The sequence below is a fragment of the Mobula hypostoma genome, chromosome 3 (genome assembly GCF_963921235.1).
Source record: "Mobula hypostoma chromosome 3, sMobHyp1.1, whole genome shotgun sequence".
In the NCBI taxonomy this organism is placed as follows: Eukaryota; Metazoa; Chordata; class Chondrichthyes; order Myliobatiformes; family Myliobatidae; genus Mobula; species Mobula hypostoma.
The window spans coordinates 99,271,965-99,291,613 of NC_086099.1; the positions used below are offsets into that span (position 1 = coordinate 99,271,965).

Consider the following 19,649-nt stretch of genomic DNA (forward strand, 5'->3'; position numbering starts at 1 on the left):
TATTAACATCCTTCCCTCATACTCTCTGCAACTTAAAACTAACTTTCCTTTCTTTCCCCAATTCTGATAAAGGGTCTTAGAACTGAAATATTAACTCTTTTCCTCCTTCCACAAATGCAACTTAATCCTGCTGAGTATTTCTGGGATTTCCTACTTTTATTTCTGGTCTTCCATTTGTTTAATTTTGACTCATACTTAAGGCTAGATGGTTGATAACTGGTATGAGAACACAAAGTCATTTTATGGATTAGAGGTGATGATGAAAACATTAATTTTGGAACACAGATGATTCTTTGAATGATATTGCTGAGTGATACCGAGCCCATAACAAGCTTTTCTGCATTTTGAAATAACCATTTTTCCCAATTGTAAAATCCTCCTTAAAACCTGTTTTACCAAGCTTGCTATATTCAGGTAGCACCTTTAATTTGGGAATGTTTTGTTTGTCTGATGTGGTTTATCAGAATCAGACTTAATATCTCTGGCTTATGTTGCGAAATTTGTTGTTTTGCCGCAGCAGTACATTGCAATACATAATAATAAAAACATCTATAAATTGCAATTATATATAAATGTGCAAAAAGAGCAAGGAAGAAAGTAGTAAGGTTGAATTCATGGGGGCCGGCTGGTGGCACAATGACATCGGGACCGGACCCGGGAGCAGAGGTTCCCGGATTTGAAACTAGTCGGGTCCGCCCCCGAGCACGCTTTCCATCCATGCCGAGTTGAGTGTGGAGGTCACAACTTGACTTCGTAAAATAAAGGGAAAATACTGCGGAAGTGTCTGTGTGAGGAGTGCCACGCCACATAGTCTCTCTCTCTCACTCTGAGCCTTGTAAAAAGCTATGAAAAAGACATCATCACGGACACGCAGACGCGCACGCAGGCACACGCAAAAAGAAAAGGTTGAATTCATGGATTCATTGTCCATTCAGAAAGCTGATGGCAGAGGGGAAGAAGCTGTTCCTGAAACCTTCAGTTGTGTGCCTTCAGGCTCCTGTACTTCCTCCTTGATAGTAGCAATAAAATGAGAGTAAGTCCTGGGTGATGGGGATCCTCAATGATGAATGCCACCTTTTAGAAGCATCGATGATTGGATGTCTAGTGCCCATAATAGAGCTGGCTGAATTTACAGCTTTCTGCAGCTTTTTCTGATCCTGTGTGATGGCCTGTCCATACCAGACTGATGCAACCAGTTACAATGCTCGCCATCGTACATCTGGAGAAATTTGTGAGTGTCTTTGGTGACATAACAGTCTCCTCAAACTCCTATTGCAATATAGCTACTGTTGTGCTTTCTTTGTAGTTGCATCAATATGTTGAAGATAGATCTTCAGCGATGTTATTACCCAGAACTTGAAAATGCTCACCCTTTCCACTGCTAATCGCTCAGTGAAGGTGGTGTGTGTTCCCACGACTTCTCCTCCTGAAATCCACAATTAAGGCATAGTTGTTGTTGCAACACTACTCAACCAGCTGATCTATTTCATTCCTGTCTGCCACCTTGTCACCATCTGAAATTCTGCGAACGATAGTTGATGTTGGCAAATCTATGGATGATGTTTGAGTTGCGCCGAACTACGCATTTATGGGTGTAGAGAGAGTAGAGTGGTGGGTTAAGCATGCATCCTTGAAGACTGCTACTGTTGATTACCAGCAAGCAGTAGATGTGATTTCCGATCTGCACTGACCGTGGTCTCTCAGTGGGGAAGTCAAGGATCCAGTTGCAGAGGGAAGTACAGAGGCCTAGGTTTTGGAGCTTGTTGATTAGAACTTAATATTGGAAACTAACATTTCAAAAGGGGGAGGAGAAGATGACGACGCGATACAGTGCGCGCGGCCTCTCCGGTGAATGATATCTGTATTTGTCGAGTAGGATGCTGTGCACAATCCTGATTTGATGGAGACAGATGTGAGAAGCACAGAGGAACATCTGGAGAAACTTTTGGAAGGGAAGGCCCCAAATCCTCGGCTTTGCCTGTTGCTTGGTGGCTGGGGTTGGGATCGAAGCGCTTGGCAGAGATGATGCTCGGTGTTGGAGGGCTGGTCGGAAGCTCGAAGTTTTCGGACGGACTCGAGTCGGCTGTGGTTGGGTGCTTACAGGGTGCTGCATCGGCAAGTTTGTGGCACTAGAGGTTCATGGCAGGGAGAGTTTTCTTCCTTCTACTGTCTGCGCGAGATGATGGGACTTGCGAGACTTTGAGACTTTTTTTTACCGTGCCCATGGTCTGCTCTTTATCAAATTACAGTATTGTTTTGCACTGTTGTAACTATATGTTATAATTATGTGGTTTTTGTCAGTTTTTTAGTCTTGGTCTGTCTTGTGTTTCTGTGATATTATACTGGAGGAACATTGTATCATTTCTTAATGCATGCATTACTAAATGGCAATAAGCAAGGACTGTGTGTCCTCACAATCTAAATAATCTAAAAAAAATCAACATTTTCTAGTATTAAAAAATCTGCACAAAGTTATGTGGCTACAATCAGGGTGCTAAGAAAATAAATGTTTTTCAATAACTACCGAGAAAATACAGTAGATGCCAATACATAATATTTTTTAAAACAAGTGATCATTTTCTTTGGGAAAATAAAGGAAAAATAAGAAAATCCAAGATGTTTGTGGAATTTAGTACTCCACTCCCTTGTACTTGTTCCTTGACCTGTGTAGCAGATTCCTGCAATGTACCACCATATATGTTTCTAAAATACTAGTTTTAAATCTAATTTTGACCAACTATAATCAAACAAGTTAACTTAAAATCAAAAATGTCTGAAAATAAATATGCTAACGGACTAGGAGCACCAACAAGAATAAGTAAGAGACTTGTATTTTAGCTGATTTTATATGAACTGCACAATATTTCTGAAAATATCACATTTGAGATCAATTGCATTTTAATTTACCATTTCTAATTTTAGGCCGACAGCTTCTTCTCAAGGCTGTGAATCGGGTTTGGACTGAACTAATAGTTAGTAAAAAACAAGCTCTTGAGGAGATTTTCAAAGTAACACTACCTACAAATGAGCGTGGACTGGTGGACTTATCTACAGCTCGGCCACTCATTGAAGATGCTGCTTTAAAGTGCTGGCAAAATCATATGGGTAAGATCCATAAAATTAATTTGAAGTGAAATGGTCATAGATATAGACAATTGGTGATGTGTAAACAATCTTCTTTTATTATTGCAAGAATCATTAGAAATAGAACAAAAAGGCATTAATAATTTTGATTTAACTGTTTCTGGTATTTTGATTAAGCTGTAAGTTCTGACAGCTGGTTTAGAGATGTGATTAGTAAGGTGAAAGGAATGTTAAATATTGTGAATTTCCAAAAAGGTAATTTTTAGTTGAGTAATTTTATAATTAACTGAAAACAATTTATCAGTTGGTGAAAATGAATGTAATTGATTTTTTAAATGCATTGATGCGAAACACAAATATATTATCGAAGTTTTTGAGTGATTGACCAAGAGGACAACAAGGATTTATAACTGGATAGCATTTCATTGTGTAGTGTTTAATGTGTGCAAATACTAATCTATCAACTAATTGGGAGTCAGGAGATTTAAATAACTTCTTAATTCTTCTTTTCACCTTATTAATGTCCCAAATTCTTATTTCGCAACCTGTCCTCTCAGCTGGAAGGAGGATAAGAGCAAGTGCACACCTGAAATACACTGTCATTATTTACAAAAATTGAGTGAAATCAATATTTGTTAGATTTGTCTTAGTTTAAAAACAGTTTCTGCACTTTAGGATTATCGTGTATACATTTAAAACACAAATGCACCTTCAATACAACTTGAATTTTGTAATTCTAGGGTGAGGAAGCTTCTCAAGGGCTGGTCAGGCTCGTTTCTTCTTACTAGTTAAGTCAGGGGTACCCCTGGCTGGCGGGGTAGTGAGAAGGTTGAGGTAGAAGTTACTCCCTCAGTTCTTGCTGGTAGAGTGCACTATTTTGCCCTGGGCTAATGAGGCAAAAATGCTACGTAGACTTGGAAATATGTGACGTGGAATGGACCTTAAAAGTAGCAAGTTCCCATATCTGTGAGACTCCTGTCTTTTTTAAATGCCAAAGGTAATAGGTTTGACGCACAAAACCATGGTAGTTGCAATGCAATATGGAAACAATGCTTTCGTATCTGTGCCTCGTTGATATATTAAATAAGAGCTTAGGATCTTATGGTGATGATTTATGGGTATTTTTTTCTTGGGTACCAAGACTTTTAAGTATTAATGGAGTTGTGTTTATTCAAGCAGATGGAGAATATTCTATGACAAAAACACCTCTAATTTTCTCTTTCTGGCTGACTTGGTTTTCAAGAGATATTAAGGCCCTGTTTAAGGAAAAAATAGGTGCATAGTAGGTATGGGCAAGTAGGAACAAATGAGGTGCTTTTGGAGAATATGAAATGCAAGAGAAAGAAATCAGAATGGCTGAAAAAGAAAGGCATGAGGTTGCCCAAGCAGACAAGGTGAAGGAGAATCCTAAGGTATTCTACAGATAAGTTAAGAGCAAAAGAATTGCAGGGACAAAATTGGTGCTTTGGAAGAGCGGAATGGTAATCTATGTATGGAGCCAAAAAAGATGGGTAAGATTTAAAATAATTTTTTTGCATCTTTATTTACTCAAGAGACAGACACAGTCTATAGAAGTGAGGCAAAGCAGCATCAACTTTGTGGACCCTATACAGATTAGAGAGGAGGAGGTGTATGCTGTCTTGAGGCAAATCCAGGTGGATAAATCTCCAGGGCCTGACAAGGTGTACCCTCGGGCCCTATGGGAGGCAAGTGCAGATATTGCTGGGGGCCTAGCAGAGATATTTAAATCACCCTTAGTGACAGGAGAGGTACCAGATGATTGGAGGATAGCCAGTGTTGTTCTGCTGTTCAAGAAAGGCTCTAATCATAAACCAGGAAATTATAGGCTGGTGAGTCTGACATCAGTAGTGGGAAAGTTATTGGAAGGTATCTAAGGGACTGGATATATAAGTGTTTTGGATAGACATGAACTGATTAAGGATAGCATGTTTTTGTGCGTGGTTGGTCATGTGTAACCAATCTTGTAGAGGTTTTTTGAGAAAGTTGATGAGAGCAAGGCAGTGGATGTTGTCTGCATGATCTTTAGCAAGGCATTTAACAAGGTCCCACTTGGGAGGCTGGTCAAGAAGGTTCAGTTGCTTGGCATTCAAGATGAGGTTGTAAATTGCATTCGACATTGGCCTTGTGGGAGAAGCCAGAGTGGTGGTAGATGGTTGCCTCTCTGACTGGGGGCCTGTGATTAGTGGAGTGCAGCAGGGATCAGTGCTGCGTCTGTTGTTGTTTGTCATCTATGTCAACGATTTGGTTGATAATGTGGTTAACTGGATTAGCAAACTTGCAGATGACACCAAAACTGGGGGGTGGACATTGAGGTAGACTTGCAGAGAGATCTGGATCAGGCAAAATGGGCTGAAAAATGGCAGATGGAATTTAATGCTGTCATCTGCGAAGTTGGACTTCAGTAGGACTAACCAGGGTAGGTCTTAAGCAGTGAATGGTAGGGAACTGAGGAGTGTGGTAGAACAAAAGGATATAGCAATATAGGTCCATAATTTATTGAAAATGGAATCTGTCATAGGTAGATAGGGTCGTAAAGAAAGCTTTTGGCATATTGGCATTCATAAGTATAAGTGTGTAAGATGTTGGTGAGGTCTAATTTGCCGTGTTGTGTGCAGTTTTGGTCATCTACCTACAGGAAAAGTGTAAATAAAATGGAAAGAGTACAGAGAAAATTTACAAGGATGTTGCTAGGTCTGGAGGACTTGAGTTATAAGGAAAGATTGAATAGGTTAGGACTTTATTCCTTAGAATGTAGAAGATTGAGAGGAGGTTTGATAGAGCTATTAAGAATTATATGTGGTATACATAGGGTAAATACAAATAGGTTTTCTTTCACTGAGTTAGTGTGGGATCACAACCAGAGGTCATGATTAAGGGTGAAAGGGGAAAAGTTTAAAGGGAACATGAGGGGAAACTTCTTCACTCGAGAGTCATGTAAGTGTAGAATGAACTACCAGCACAAGTGGTGCATGCGAGCTCAATTTCAACATTTAAGCAAAGTTTGGATAGGCACATGGATCGTAGAGGTACAGAGGGCTATATTCTCAGTGCAGGTCGGTGGGAGTAGGCAGTTTCAAAGGTTTTGGCATGGACTTGATGGGTTGAAAGACCTGTTTCTGTGCTGTACTTTTCTATGACAGCTCAGTTATAGTGTCCTGAGCCTGAGCTCAGTTATTCTTCATGGTTCAGGCATCAAGGATAAAATCTTCCTTGGCTCTTAAAGGAGTTTAACATGTCCATGTAGTGACTAAGTTACTTCAACATGTTATAAGTGTTCATTTTGCTCCATCCATTGCCCTCTCCTCCATTATCTGCCACTTAGACTAACTTGTGATCTCCCTTTTTAGTTCTGATGAAAGGCCTTTGACCTGACACGTTAAATGTTTCTTCATCATAGGTAGTGTGCCTGGCCTGAGTATTTTTTTCAGTAATTTCTGTTTTTAGTTCAGATTTCCAGCATCTTCAGTTTTTTGTGTTGATTTTCTGTTCCCAGGTTAGAATGGTTTGTTAACTTAAAAGGAACTTGGAAATGGTGATGTTTGCATGGTGTTGCTGCCTCCCTCTAGAATAAGAGTCTGAAGTTTGGAAGCTGTAGCTTGATGACATGTTGATGATGTTGGGCTCTGTAATCACACTGATTCAGTAGTGGAAGAAGTGAATATTTACTGTTATATTTGATGTGTCAGTCAAGCAGTTTGTCCTGGATAATGTTAAATTGATTGATTGTTGTTGGAAAAGTAGGTCACTTAGACAAGTCTGGAGGTTTCCATCACACTTTATTGATACCTTTGAATGGTCTTGCACATCCATACATATATCATTCTATAAATGTGCATCACTGCTTGCTACAGAAGCTGCACTGCAGCAGACAATGCTCTATGCCCAACGCATCACTGGCATCAGCCTACCCACCACCACATATATACAGAAAGATGCTAGAATAGGGCCAGTTACATCATGAAGGATCCCACCCACCCACCCTGCTCACAAATTGTTTGTCCCCTTCATCAGGGTGGAGGCTACACTAGGACTGCCAGAAAAAAACTGTTACTTCCCCCACCCACTAACTCCATCACTACTTATTATTTCTTGTAAATCGCCTTATGTGTACAGCCTAGCTTATGTATACTATCTCATGTATTTATATTTACTGTGTTTTTTATTATTGTGTTCTTTATCTTTTGTAGGGTTTTTTTGTACCGTTCTCCTTTACCCTTGTTTAAGGGAAATGAAATTAAACAATCTTGAATCTTGTTAGATGAAAAGTAATTCCTATGATACAAGCATCTCAGAGTCCATCCTTAAGTGTGCCAGTACTCATATCTACGTTTCAAATTTTTTCACCAAATATAGTTGCAAGAAAAAGTTTGTGAACCCTTTGCAATTACCTGGTTTTCTGTATTAATTATTCATAAAATGTGGTCTGATCTTCATCTAAGTCACAATAATAAACAAACACAATCTGCCTCAACTAATAATACACAGACAGTTGTACCTTTCATGTCTTTATTGAACACATTGTTTAATCTTTCACAGTCTAGGCTGGAAAAAGTATGTGAACCTTTGTATTTAATAACTGGTAGAACCTCCTTTAGCAGCAATAACCTCCACCAAGTATTTCCTGTAGCTGCTGATCAGACTTGCAAAACAGCAAGGTGGAATTGTAGACCATTACTCCATGTAAAACTGTTTCAGTTCATCAATACTTCTGGGATACCTTGCATGTACTGCCCTCTTCAGGTCATGCCACAGCATCTCAATTGGGTTAAGGCTTGGACTCTGACTTGGCCATTCCAAAACACAAATTTTCTTCTTTTTAAATCATTCTGTTGTTGATTTTTTCTTGCATTTTTGATCATTGTCTTGTTGCATCATCAACTTCTATCCTGACATTCTCCTGTAAAATGTCTAGATACAATTTTGAATTCATTGTTCCCTTAACGATTGCAAGTTAAGCCCTGAGGCAGCAAAGCAGTCCCAAACCATGATGCTCCTTCCACCATGCTTCACAGTTAGGATGAGGTTTTAATATTGGTGTGCAGTGCCCTTTTTCCTCCAAACATAGTGGTGTGCATTTCTGCCAAAAAGTTCAACTTTTGTCTCACCCATCCACAGAACATTGTCCCAGAAGCATTGTGGAATATCCAGGTGGTCTTTTGTAAACTTGGAATGTGCAATAATTTTTTTTTTTGGTGAGCAGTGGTTTCCTCCACAGTGTCCTACCATGAACACCATTCTTGTTCAATGCTTTTCTTATAGTGGACACTTGAAAAGAGACTTCTATAGGTCTTTTGCTGTTATCCTTGTATTCTTTCTCACTTCCTTCAGCATTGCATGTTGTGCTCTTGATGTGATCTTTGCAGGACGCCTACTCCGAGGGAGAGTAAGAACAGTACTGAATTTCTTTCATTAGTAGACAGTTTCCCTTGCTGTGGACTGATGAACACTCAGATCTTTAGAAATACTTTTATAGCCTTTTCCAGCTTTGTACATCTCTACAATTCTTCTAAAGTCCTCTGAAAGTTGTTTTGATCAAGACATGGTGCACAGAAACAGATTTTTATTGAGAAAAGCAGGCTCTGTCAGTATCCTGATTTTGTCTGTCTTTTTTATGCAGCAGAGCACCCCTGCAACCCACACCTCCAATCTCATCTCATTGAATTGAATGAACACCTGACTCCAAATAGTTTTTGTAAAAGGCATTACCCCAGAAGTTCACATACTTTTTTGAACCTAGACTGTGGTTGTTTCAATGGTGTACTCAGTATTGATGAAAAGAAGTACAATTGTTTGTGTGTTATTAGTTTAACCAAATTCTGTTTGTCTATTATTGTGACTTAAATGAAGATCAGACCACATTTTATGAGTAATTAATTCAAAAGCCATGTAATTGCAAAGGGTTCTCAAACTTTTTCTTGCAACTGTAACTCTGAATTTCTCAAAAGAAATTGTCAATTTTGCCAATTTTGACCATCAAAAATTATGTCATTATGGAGCTTTTCTAACCAGTAGGGAGAAAATGAGACTTAATTCTTTCTCAGTCATTTAGGCTAAAAGCACAATAGAGAGGAGGCTATATATTTTGCTCCATGTGAGGAAATAGAAATCAGTGGAACAAAACCTCAGAAATGGAGAACAACACAGAGCTACTATTTGTATACTAAATGTGTGCATCTAAGAATGATTTTTTAACTAATCATCTGTCTGGATGGTGGTAGATTTGATGCAAAAAATGGAACATATGAGAACACTTAAGAAAGAAATCAGGAGGACTAAAAGAAGGCATGAAGTTACTCTAGCAAACAAGATGAAGGAGAATCCTAAGGAATTCTACAGATGTGTTCCGAGCAAAAGGATTGCAAGGGACAAAATTGGTCCTCTGGAACACCAGAATGGTAATCCACGTATGGAGCCAAAACTGATGGGGAAGATCTTAAATGCATTCTTTGTATCTGTATTTACTTGGGAGATGGATACGGAGTCTATAGAAGTAAGGCAATGTGGCATCAACTTCATGGACCCTCTAGAGATTACAGAGGAGAAGGTGTTTGCTGTCCTAAGGCAATTCAGGGTGGTAAATCCCCAGGGACTGACAAGATGTTCCCTCAGACCCCACGGGAGACAAGTGCAGAAATTACTGACACCCTAGTAGAGATATTTAAAACATCCTTAGCAACAGGAAAGGTACCAGAGGATTGGAGGATAGCCAATGTTGTTCTGCTGTTTAAAAAAGGCTCTAAAAATAAACCAGGAAATTATAGGCTGGTGAGTTGAAAGGTTCAAAGGTTCGTTTATTATCTAAGTATACAATTCTGAAATTCTTCTTTGGGTAGTTATGAAACCAAGCAAGTAAAGAAAGGCAACATGATCATCAACCCCTGAATCCCCTCCCCCCGCATGCACAAAAATGCGAACAGAAACAGAAGTGGTACATCAACCCCAAATCCCTCCTCCCACACAAAAAAAAACAAACAAAACAGAACTGGCACATTGACCCCGCTCCCTGCACAAAAATAAAGAGAAAGATAGGCAAAAGAAAATGAATACAGAAAAAACTTAATTAAACGCATCCGTTAGTCTTGCGAGACCATGGATCTGCGCCTGGAAGTCTTCACTCTCCAGGGCGCAGGCCTGGGCAAGGTTGTAAGGAAGACCAGCAGTTGCCCATGCTGCAAGCCTCCCCTCTCCACGACACCAATGTTGTCCAAGGGAAGGGCATTAGGACCCATACAGCTTGGCACCAGTGTCGTCGCAGAGCAATGTGTGATTAAGTGCCTTGCTTAAGGACACAACACATGTTGCCTTGGTTGGGGCTCGAACTCACAACCTTCAGGTCGCTAGCCCCGTGCCTTAACCACTTGGCCACGTGCCCAAACTATAAGATTAAAATAAGTCCATAAGTCCAAGTCCACATCCAAAACGCAGAAAACATAGGCAACATTCTCCGAGTACAGTGGCAGACTCTCCCCTCTCTGGAAATGTAGCAGAGTCATCCTTAGCAAACAAAAGGCAGGCAGCTGGTGCTCACCTTCCACATTCACCTCGTTGTTTTAACCTCCCTCACTGAGTGTGGTAGAGCAAAAGGATCTGGGAATACAGGTACATAATTCATTGAAAGCAGCATCATAGGTAGTTAGAACCATTAAGTAAGTGATGAGTTTGACATCAGTTGAGGGAAAGTTATTAGAAGGTATTCTAAGGAACTGGGTATATAAGTATTTGGATATGCACGGATTGAATAAGGATTTTCAGCATGACTTCATGTGTTAGGTCATGTCTCACCAATCTTACAGTTATTTGAGCAAGTTACCAGGAAGGTGGATGAAGGCAAGGCAGTGGATGTTGTCTACATGGACTTTAGCAAGTGGAGGCTGGTCAAGAAGTTTCATTCACTTGGCATTCAGGATGAGGTAGTAAATTGAATTAGACATTGACTTTGTGGGAGAATGGTAGTAGAGGGTTGCCTCTCTGACTGGAGGCCTATGACTCCGTGTATGATGCAGGGATCAGTACTGGATCCTTTGTTGCTTGTCAGCTATATCAATGATCTGGATGATAATGTGGTTAACTGGATCACCAAATTTGTGGATGATACCAAGTTTGGGGATGTAGTGGACAGTGAGGAAGACTATCATGGCTTGCAGAGGGATCCACACCAGCTGGAAAAATGGGCTGAAAAATGGCAGATGGAATTTAATGCAGACAAGTGTGAGGTTTTGCACTTCAGTAGGACCACCAAGGTAGGTCTTAAACAATGAAAGGTAGGGAACTGAGGAGTGTGTAAAACAAAGGGATGACTTGCTAAACATATCATTCTTTTCAACTCATAAATCAATGTATTGAATAAAGGAGATGGGATGTTATGTTGAAGTTGTATAAGACCTTAGTGAGGCCTAATTTAGAGTATTGTGTGCAGTTTTGGTCACCGAACTACAGGAAAGATGTAAACAAGGTTGGAAGGGTCCAGAGAAAATTTACAAGGATGTTGTCAGTTATAAGAAAAGATTAAATAGGTTAGAACTTTATTCTTTAGAAAGTGGAAGATTGAGAGGAAATTTTATAGAGGTATACAAAATTATGATGGGTATAGATCGGGTAAGTGCAAGCAGGCTTTTTCCACTTGAGGTTGGTTGGGACAACAACCAAAAGTCATGGGTTAAGGGTGAAAGGTGAGCAGTTTAAGGGGAACATGAGGGGAAATCGCTTCACTCAGAGGGTGGTGAGAGTGTGGAATGAGCTGCCAGCACAAGTGGTGCATGCCAGCTCGATTTCAACATTAAGAGAAGTTTGGATAGGTACATAAATAGTAGGGATATGGAGGACCATGGTTCCTGTGCAGGTGAATAGGAATAGTCAGCTGAAGTGGTTTCGGCATGGATTAGATGGGCTGAAGGGCCTGTTTTTCGGTGCTATACTTCTCTAAGATTGTGTGACTCTATAACCATAAATTGTCATTTTAAATAGTAACTAGGATATTCTTTATTTCCTCTGATGAGGGTGAGTACTGAAATAACCTTTCAACAGCGGTTCTCCTTTCCATTTAGAACTGTATTTTTATATCTACATTTGTCTGTTTTAGTGACAAAAGTTTCTGGAATACAATTGAATGCTTGCTAAAATTATTAAAAACGGTAGAATACAACTTGGAGATATAAAATGCTTTTAATTTCTTTCTTCCTTGGATAGCTCATGAGAAAAAATATATCAGTCGGGGAGATGCAACCATAGGTCCTGTGACGCAGTCAAAACTGTCAAGAGTCAGCAGTGGATTTGGCCTGTCGAAGTTGACTGGATCAAGGCGTAACAAAAAGGAAAGTGGAATCAGTAAAAATAACTTCACATCACAGGTAGGAATTTTCCCTTTAATTTGATAATTTTTCTTTTGTGTCTAATTCAGATACTGAGTGTAAGCTTTTAAAATACTGATTTAGACTTATAATTTGAGAAGTCCACAATTTCAAAAAAAAAGAGCATCAAACCTTTTCCCCTGTTTATTCAATGAATATAATATCAGTAGGACTATTTAAAGAAAAAAACATTTTTGATTAGTTCTGTTCAGTAGACCTCGTCAAGAGCCATTGTTCCGTTGAAACTGAGCTTCAGATAAGTCAAAGTGAAGGCATTATGTTCAAGTAAACAAACACTTCTGAGGGGACTAGGTCTCAGGTAGCATCTGCGAAGGCAGAGGGATTGCCAGTGTTTGTTTTGAAATCTGAGTGTGTGGAGGGGAGGCAGCCAGCTTCAAAGAGGTGGGGGGTGAATCAGAAGCTGGCAGGCAATAAAGATGAGCTTTGTTTGTCACATGTCGATCGAAACTTGCAGTGAAATGTGTCGTTTGCGTCAAATCAGATCTGCAGTGGCTGTGCTGGGCCACTTATAGAACCAGGTGAGGAGGAGTATAATGGGCAGATAGAGCTAGGTTGGGGGAGTTAGAGGCTGAAATGTGGGGATGAAAGACAACAAAGCGCTGCAGATTCTGGAACTTAATAAGTAAGGAAGGTGATGTGCAAACAGATAAGGGAGGTATAATGAGTAGATGAAACCAGTGGCAAAGGAGATGGGATACCCTGTAGGTACAATCTGTGAGTGATGATCAGATGGTACCACTTAGGGAAAGGGAGAGAAACTGGTTCGCAGGGGAAGGGGGGATGTTTGGAAAGAAAGGTGGATGGGAACCTGAGTGGATGAGAGTAAGAGAGAAATGAACATAGGGTGCCAGTTGCCTGAAATTGGAGAATTCAATGATCACTCCATTGGGCTGTGGACTACCCCAAGCATTAAAATGTGAAGTATTGTTCATCTAGTTTGTGTTTGCCTCATCCTGACAGTGGAGAAGGCTCAGGAGAGATAGGTTGATGTGGAAATAGGGAAAGGAGTTGAAATGACATGCGATACAAAGAGCGCAGGAGCTTGGTAAAGTAGTCACCCAGTCTACATGTGGTTTTGCCAATGTAATGAAGGCTATATCACAAGCAGCATATGTAATACAAAGTGGGAAGAGGTGCATGAGAATCTCTGCCTCATCTAGAACTGTTCAACTCTATGGATAATGGTGAAAAAAGGAGATGTAGGAAGATGTGTTGCACCACCTAGAGTTGCAGGAATAGGGTGGGTAGCGAGGGATGAGCAAACCAGTGAGTCATGGAGTTATGTGGTCCCTGCAAAAGGTAGGAAAGGGTGAGGAGGGGAAGATGTGTTTGGTGGTGGAACTGCATAGAAGCTGTCAGAAATGACAATAAAATGAGATATTCTATGTGGAAGCTGGTAGGGTGAGAGGCAGGGACCAAGGGGACTGTTCTGTCTTGGGAGAGGCCTTGTGAGTGCAGAAGTGCGTAAACTGGAAGAGATGCTGGTGAAACCTCCATCAACCACAGTAAAGGGGCTCATATTGAGAACAGATGTGGCAGAGATAGAGAATTGAGAAAGAGGGTCCCTACAAGAGACAAGTTTGAAGGAGATCTAGTCTAGGTATCTGTGTGAGTCTGGGTTTGTAATAAGTGTTTGTAGTTTGTCTTCTAAGATGGAGAGGAAAAGATTCAGAATGGGGAATGAGATGTCTGCAGTGGTCCAAGTGTGCAAAGTGGAAGTTAGTAGCAAAGTCGGGAAAATTCCACATGAGTACAGGAGGCAACATGAATGCAGTCTTAAATATAGCTAAGAAAGAGTTGAGGAGTGGTGTCAGAATAACTACTTACGTTCATCTTACAGTTTCTGTTGGGTTCCAGATTCCTGCTTCTGCAGAATTAACCTGAGAGAGGAGGGTTTTATTCTGAATTTACATGAATACCAAGATTACCAGCTAAGTAGAGCATAAAGGAATTATTCTAATGTCATTCCCTATACTTTTTTAAATCAATGTATATTAGAAGTATTTACACATGAACCTTTCAACATAACCAACATTATATTTCCTGGATAAATTTCATGAACTGAACAATATAGAAGTGACATTGGTTGAGGTTAGTATTTCAACGTCAGAGACATTTGTTTTTCTTCAATGCGTCATCTTCCTCATGAGATAACCTCACAGGTCAGAGATTCTGGAGTTACTATATTTCTCGCACATACTGTGAGGTCATTAACTTCTAAGAATTGCTTATGTACTCTTATCAAAATTTCATATATCCATAAACATTAAAGTTTTTCTTTCAGGAAATATCTCAATGGATGTTTACTCATATTGCTGTTGTGAGAGATTTGGTGGATATGCAGTATAAAGAATATCAAGAGGTAAAAGGCAGTGTATTTTTTTGAACAAAATTGCTTTATTCGCTACATTATCTCTACTTGACCAATGGGCTTATATGCATAATATTATCCTGTATCTAGATATTCAGACATCTAGATATTTGTTATATATAATCTAAGCTGTTATTCCACGGTGATTGAGCCATTGTAACTAGATCATGGTATTGTGTATAAAGAAGCACAAACATCAAAATCTATCTATTTATATTAACAGCAGGACCATGCCCGCTGCACATTCAACAAAGAAAATGATACTTTGGTGATAGTAAGTGCTTGTCACTGGAATGTGGTCAAAATTTCATGTCCTACCATAAGGACTTGAAGTTAGCCTCGCTTTTAAATTGCACTATTCATAATCATAATATGGAAGTGATCATCACACAATTATGGAAGCAGGAAGGGCATCATAATCAGGCCAAGTATTATAGAGTTTCTGAAGAAAAAAACTAGCAGCATCCTGTCCTCAATATCCAATGAACTCAACAAAATTCCTTATATTACAGATTCTAGAACATCATCCAAGGACGGAGATTTTTTAAAAATTAACATAGTCTGTATTCATTAACAATTGAAAATGTCTTTCCAAGAATCTTTAAGCAGCAATTAATTTTTGGCTGTGATTACAAAATACAGCTGATGTACATTTATAAGTACAGATTCCTGAATTGGTTGGGACTTGCTGTGTTTGAATTTGTTAATATTAATCACCAGTAGATCACATGAATTTTTCTCATGTTATTTTAGAATTGTGCTGTTAAGCCAAAATTATTATATAATAGAGAGACAGTGGATACATTTTTGATAATTATCTTCTATTTGGAGGACATTTTACATTTACAGATACTGATTTTAACACACTGCTACCCATCACTTGGTTGGGGCGTACATGTATACTAGCAAAACATGAAATTTTAATTTTCTCCTTTACTGCCATTAACAGTTATATAATTGCATTTTGAATTTGCAGCGTCAGCAAAATGTAATGAAGTATGTAACGGAAGAATGGGCTCAGATAGAGTATGAGCTATTGCGAGAGAGGGGCCTATGGGGGCCTCCAATTGGATCACATCTTGATAAATGGATGTTGGAAATGCCTGAAGGTCCCTGCAGAATGAGAAAGAAGATGGTCCGGAATGACATGTTTTACATACATTATCCTTATTTGCCAGAAAATGAGCAAGAATCTGCCAGTATCCAGGTGAGTATTGAAAACTAAAACATGAAACAGTATGATTTCACAACTCATTAAGAACTGCCTTGTAGGCCATTACTTTCTCTTATTAATGAAACCTATATACAGTGGCATGCAAAAGTTTGGGCACCCCTGGTCAAAATTTCTGTTACTGTGAATAGCTAAGCAAGTAAAAAATGACCTGATTTCCAAAAGGCATAAAGTTAAAGATGACACATTTCTTTCATATTTTAAGCAAGATTACTTTTTTATTTCCATCTTTTACAGTTTCAAAATAACAAAAAAGGAAAAGGGCCCGAAGCAAAAGTTTGGGCACCCTGCATGGTCAGTACTTAGTAACACCACTTTGGCAAGTATCACAGCTTGTAAACGCTTTCTGTAGTCAGCTAAAAGTCTTTCAATTCTTGTTTAGGGGATTTTCGCCCATTCTTCCTTGCAAAAGGCTTCTAGTTGTGTGAGATTCTTGGGCCGTCTTGCATGTACTGCTCTTTTGAGGTCTATCCACAGATTTTCAAAGATGTTTAGGTTGGGGGACAGTGAGGGCCATGGCAAAACCTTCAGCTTGTGCCTCTTGAGGTAGTCCATTATGGATTTTGAGGTGTGTTTGGGATCATTATCCTGTTGTCGAAGCCATCCTCTTTCCATCTTCAGCTTTTTTACAGACGGTGTGATGTTTGCTTCCAGAATTTGCTGGTATTTAATTGAATTCATTCTTCCCTCTACCAGTGAAATGTTCCCCATGCCACTGGCTGCAACACAAGCCCAAAACATGATCGATCCACCTCCGTGCTTAACAGTTGGAGAGGTGTTCTTTTCATGAAATTCTGTACCTTTTTTCTCCAAACATACCTTTGCTCATTGCGGCCAAAAAGTTCTATTTTAACTTCATCAGTCCACAAGACTTGTTTCCAAAATGCATCAGGGTTGTTTACATGTTCCTTTGCAAACTTCTGACGCTGAATTTTGTGGTGAGGACGCAGGAAAGGTTTTCTTCTGATGACTCTTCCATGAAGGTCATATTTGTGCAGGTGTCGCTGCAGAGTAGAACAGTGCACCACCACTCCAGGGTCTGCTAAATCTTCCTGAAGGTCTTTTGCAGTCAAACGGGGGTCTCGATTTGCCTTTCTAGCAATCCTACGAGCAGTGCTGCCGGAAAGTTTTCTTGGTCTTCCGGACCTCAACTTGACCTCCACCATTCCTGGTAACTGCCATTTCTTAACTACATTACGAATTGAGGAAACGGCTACCTGAAAACGCTTTGCTATCTTTTTATAGCCTTCTCCTGCTTTGTGGGCATCATTTATTTTAATTTTCAGAGTGCTAGGCAGCTGCTTAGAGGAGCCCATAGCTGCTGATTGTTGGGACAAGGTTTGAGGAGTCAGGGTATTTATAAAGCTTTGAAATTTGCATCACCTGGCCTTTTCTAATGATGACTGTCAACAAGCCATAGCCCTAACAAGCTAATTAAGGTCTGGGACCTTGGTAAAAGTTATCTGAGAGCTCAAATCTCTTGGGGTGTCCAAACTTTTGCATGGTGCTCCTTTCCTTTTTTCCACTCTAAAATTGTACAAAACAAAAATAATACACTAATCTTGCTTAAAATGTTGAAAAGAATGTTTCATCTTTAACTTTATGACTTTTGGAGATCAGTTCATCTTCTACTCACTTAACTATTCACAGTAACAGACATTTTGACCAGGGGTGCCCAAACTTTTGCATGTCACTGTATGCGTTTTAATAGTATTCGTCATTTCATTTGTGGTACCTTTTGTATGTCTACTTTAAGTATATTAGTGAGACACCACTGAATATCTAAATAGATTATTTTACTTCGTGTAATGTACTGTAGGACAGTATGATGCTAAAAGTCTAATTTTATGCAGAAACATCAAGATGGTTTATTATTTTCAAAGCATAATTAATGAAGAATTGATATAGTAATCAGAAATATTTTTCAACTTAAAGTATGGTATCAAAGTTAATAAAATAGGCTACCTTTTGAACTGTCTTAACTTCCTAAATATTATTAAATTAAGTCTTTTCATTTTACGCAAAATAAGTAATTCAAGTTACATTGCTGTGCAACTGATAGTAATTTCATTGGATTATATAGTTGCTTAAGAATTTTAACAGCGCATTACAATTTTTGAATCATTGTAAGATGTGAAGATGGTACACATAGTCTATAGTTTCTTATTCTGTGATGCCAGCAATAGAGTGACCATCTGTGATATTTGTGAAAGAATGATTATAATTGTGTTTCCTCACCTTACTCTGCAGTGGAATAACGTCTCCATTTCTTTGAATCAATAACACAAGATGCACAGTGATCAATTAGATTTTCATATCTTGGTAATAAAATTGGGTTAATGCATACTTATCATTTTGACTTGCCAAGTCTATAAGTACAATTATTAACTTCTGCACCTTAAATATTACCAAATTAAAATAAATTTCTTTTGTATGTGAAGTTGATTATGAAGCACTTGAAGATGTCAGTTGTAGCTCAGTTGATAGTTAGAATTGGAAGGTTATAGTGTGAGAGATTTTAGCACACAAATCCTAGCCTAATTCTTCAGTTATAGAACCAAAAGAGTTTGTCTCATAGTTGTACTGAGAGAGAAGACAAGAATGCTGTGGATAACATTTTAGCCCTGAATCGAGAGAAATAATGTGTTTAGAAAAAATAAGTATATTAATAGAGTGCAAAATCTATTGGGGCAATCTGACGTTCTGAATGACATTACAAAATTCCAAGTTTTGTGGTGAATTGTATTTTTTTGCAAGTGGATTACTGTCAATGAAGTTACATCTATGAAAATAGTAAAGGCAGAGGTCACTCCATGAGTCGGGCAGCATCTGTGAAGAAAGAAGTGATGTTCTTTCATCAGAATTAAGAAATATTCAAGTTCAGAGGAAGGCAGTGGTAAGAAGAACAAAAGGAAAGTCTGGAATGGGGTTACGACCTAAAGAATCTAGATAACACAACTTCTTTTGTTGAAAGATGGTGGAGAAGACTCCTTATTTCCAGCAGTTTTGTCTGATTTAATATGAGAAACAAGAAGTAGTAGCTGCAGAGACTCTAAGATAAAAGAGAATGCTGGAAGTGAAGATAGAAGAAATGGCAGAGGTGAGAATATTAAGTAACAATTGAATACACGGGAGGAACTCAGTGTGTATGGATGGAAATGGACAGTTGATATTTTGCAGGACTTGGTTGAATAGGAAAGAAATAGGAAGAGTTAATGTAACAGGATGACATCATATCAGAACTGCATGGTCTGACAAACAGGGAAAGCTTGTTATCTGAAATAGTTGAATTTCATATTACATGTCAAACGCTGCAAAGTGCAAGATGGAAGATGAAATACAGTTCCTCAAGCTTACATTGAACTTCATTGTACATTGTCAGAGATCAAAGTGGAAATAAGATAGAAAATAAATTCACAGGCAACTGATAGCCTATTAATTCCTTAGCTGATTGAATGTTTCTAAAGTATGAGCACCAAATGACAAAGGGTAGAGGGCACCAAAAGTGACATAGATGTCAGAAGGAAGGGATTTGCAACTCTGGGTTCGTAATACTGCCATCAAAACTGTTGAG

General features: G+C 39.0%; 1 protein-coding gene across 4 annotated transcripts in view; it reads left to right on the forward strand.

The window, feature by feature from the left end:
* wdfy3 (WD repeat and FYVE domain containing 3) overlaps positions 1-19,649 on the forward strand; it is a 369,321-nt gene that overhangs the window by 284,186 nt on the left and 65,486 nt on the right. For all 4 annotated transcript variants that reach the window (XM_063043525.1, XM_063043526.1, XM_063043527.1 and 1 more), the window contains 4 exons: positions 2,923-3,105; positions 12,292-12,452; positions 14,758-14,835; positions 15,821-16,051. In XM_063043525.1, coding sequence (XP_062899595.1) covers positions 2,923-3,105; positions 12,292-12,452; positions 14,758-14,835; positions 15,821-16,051 — 653 coding nt within the window. The remainder of the gene's footprint in view (positions 1-2,922; positions 3,106-12,291; positions 12,453-14,757; positions 14,836-15,820; positions 16,052-19,649) is intronic.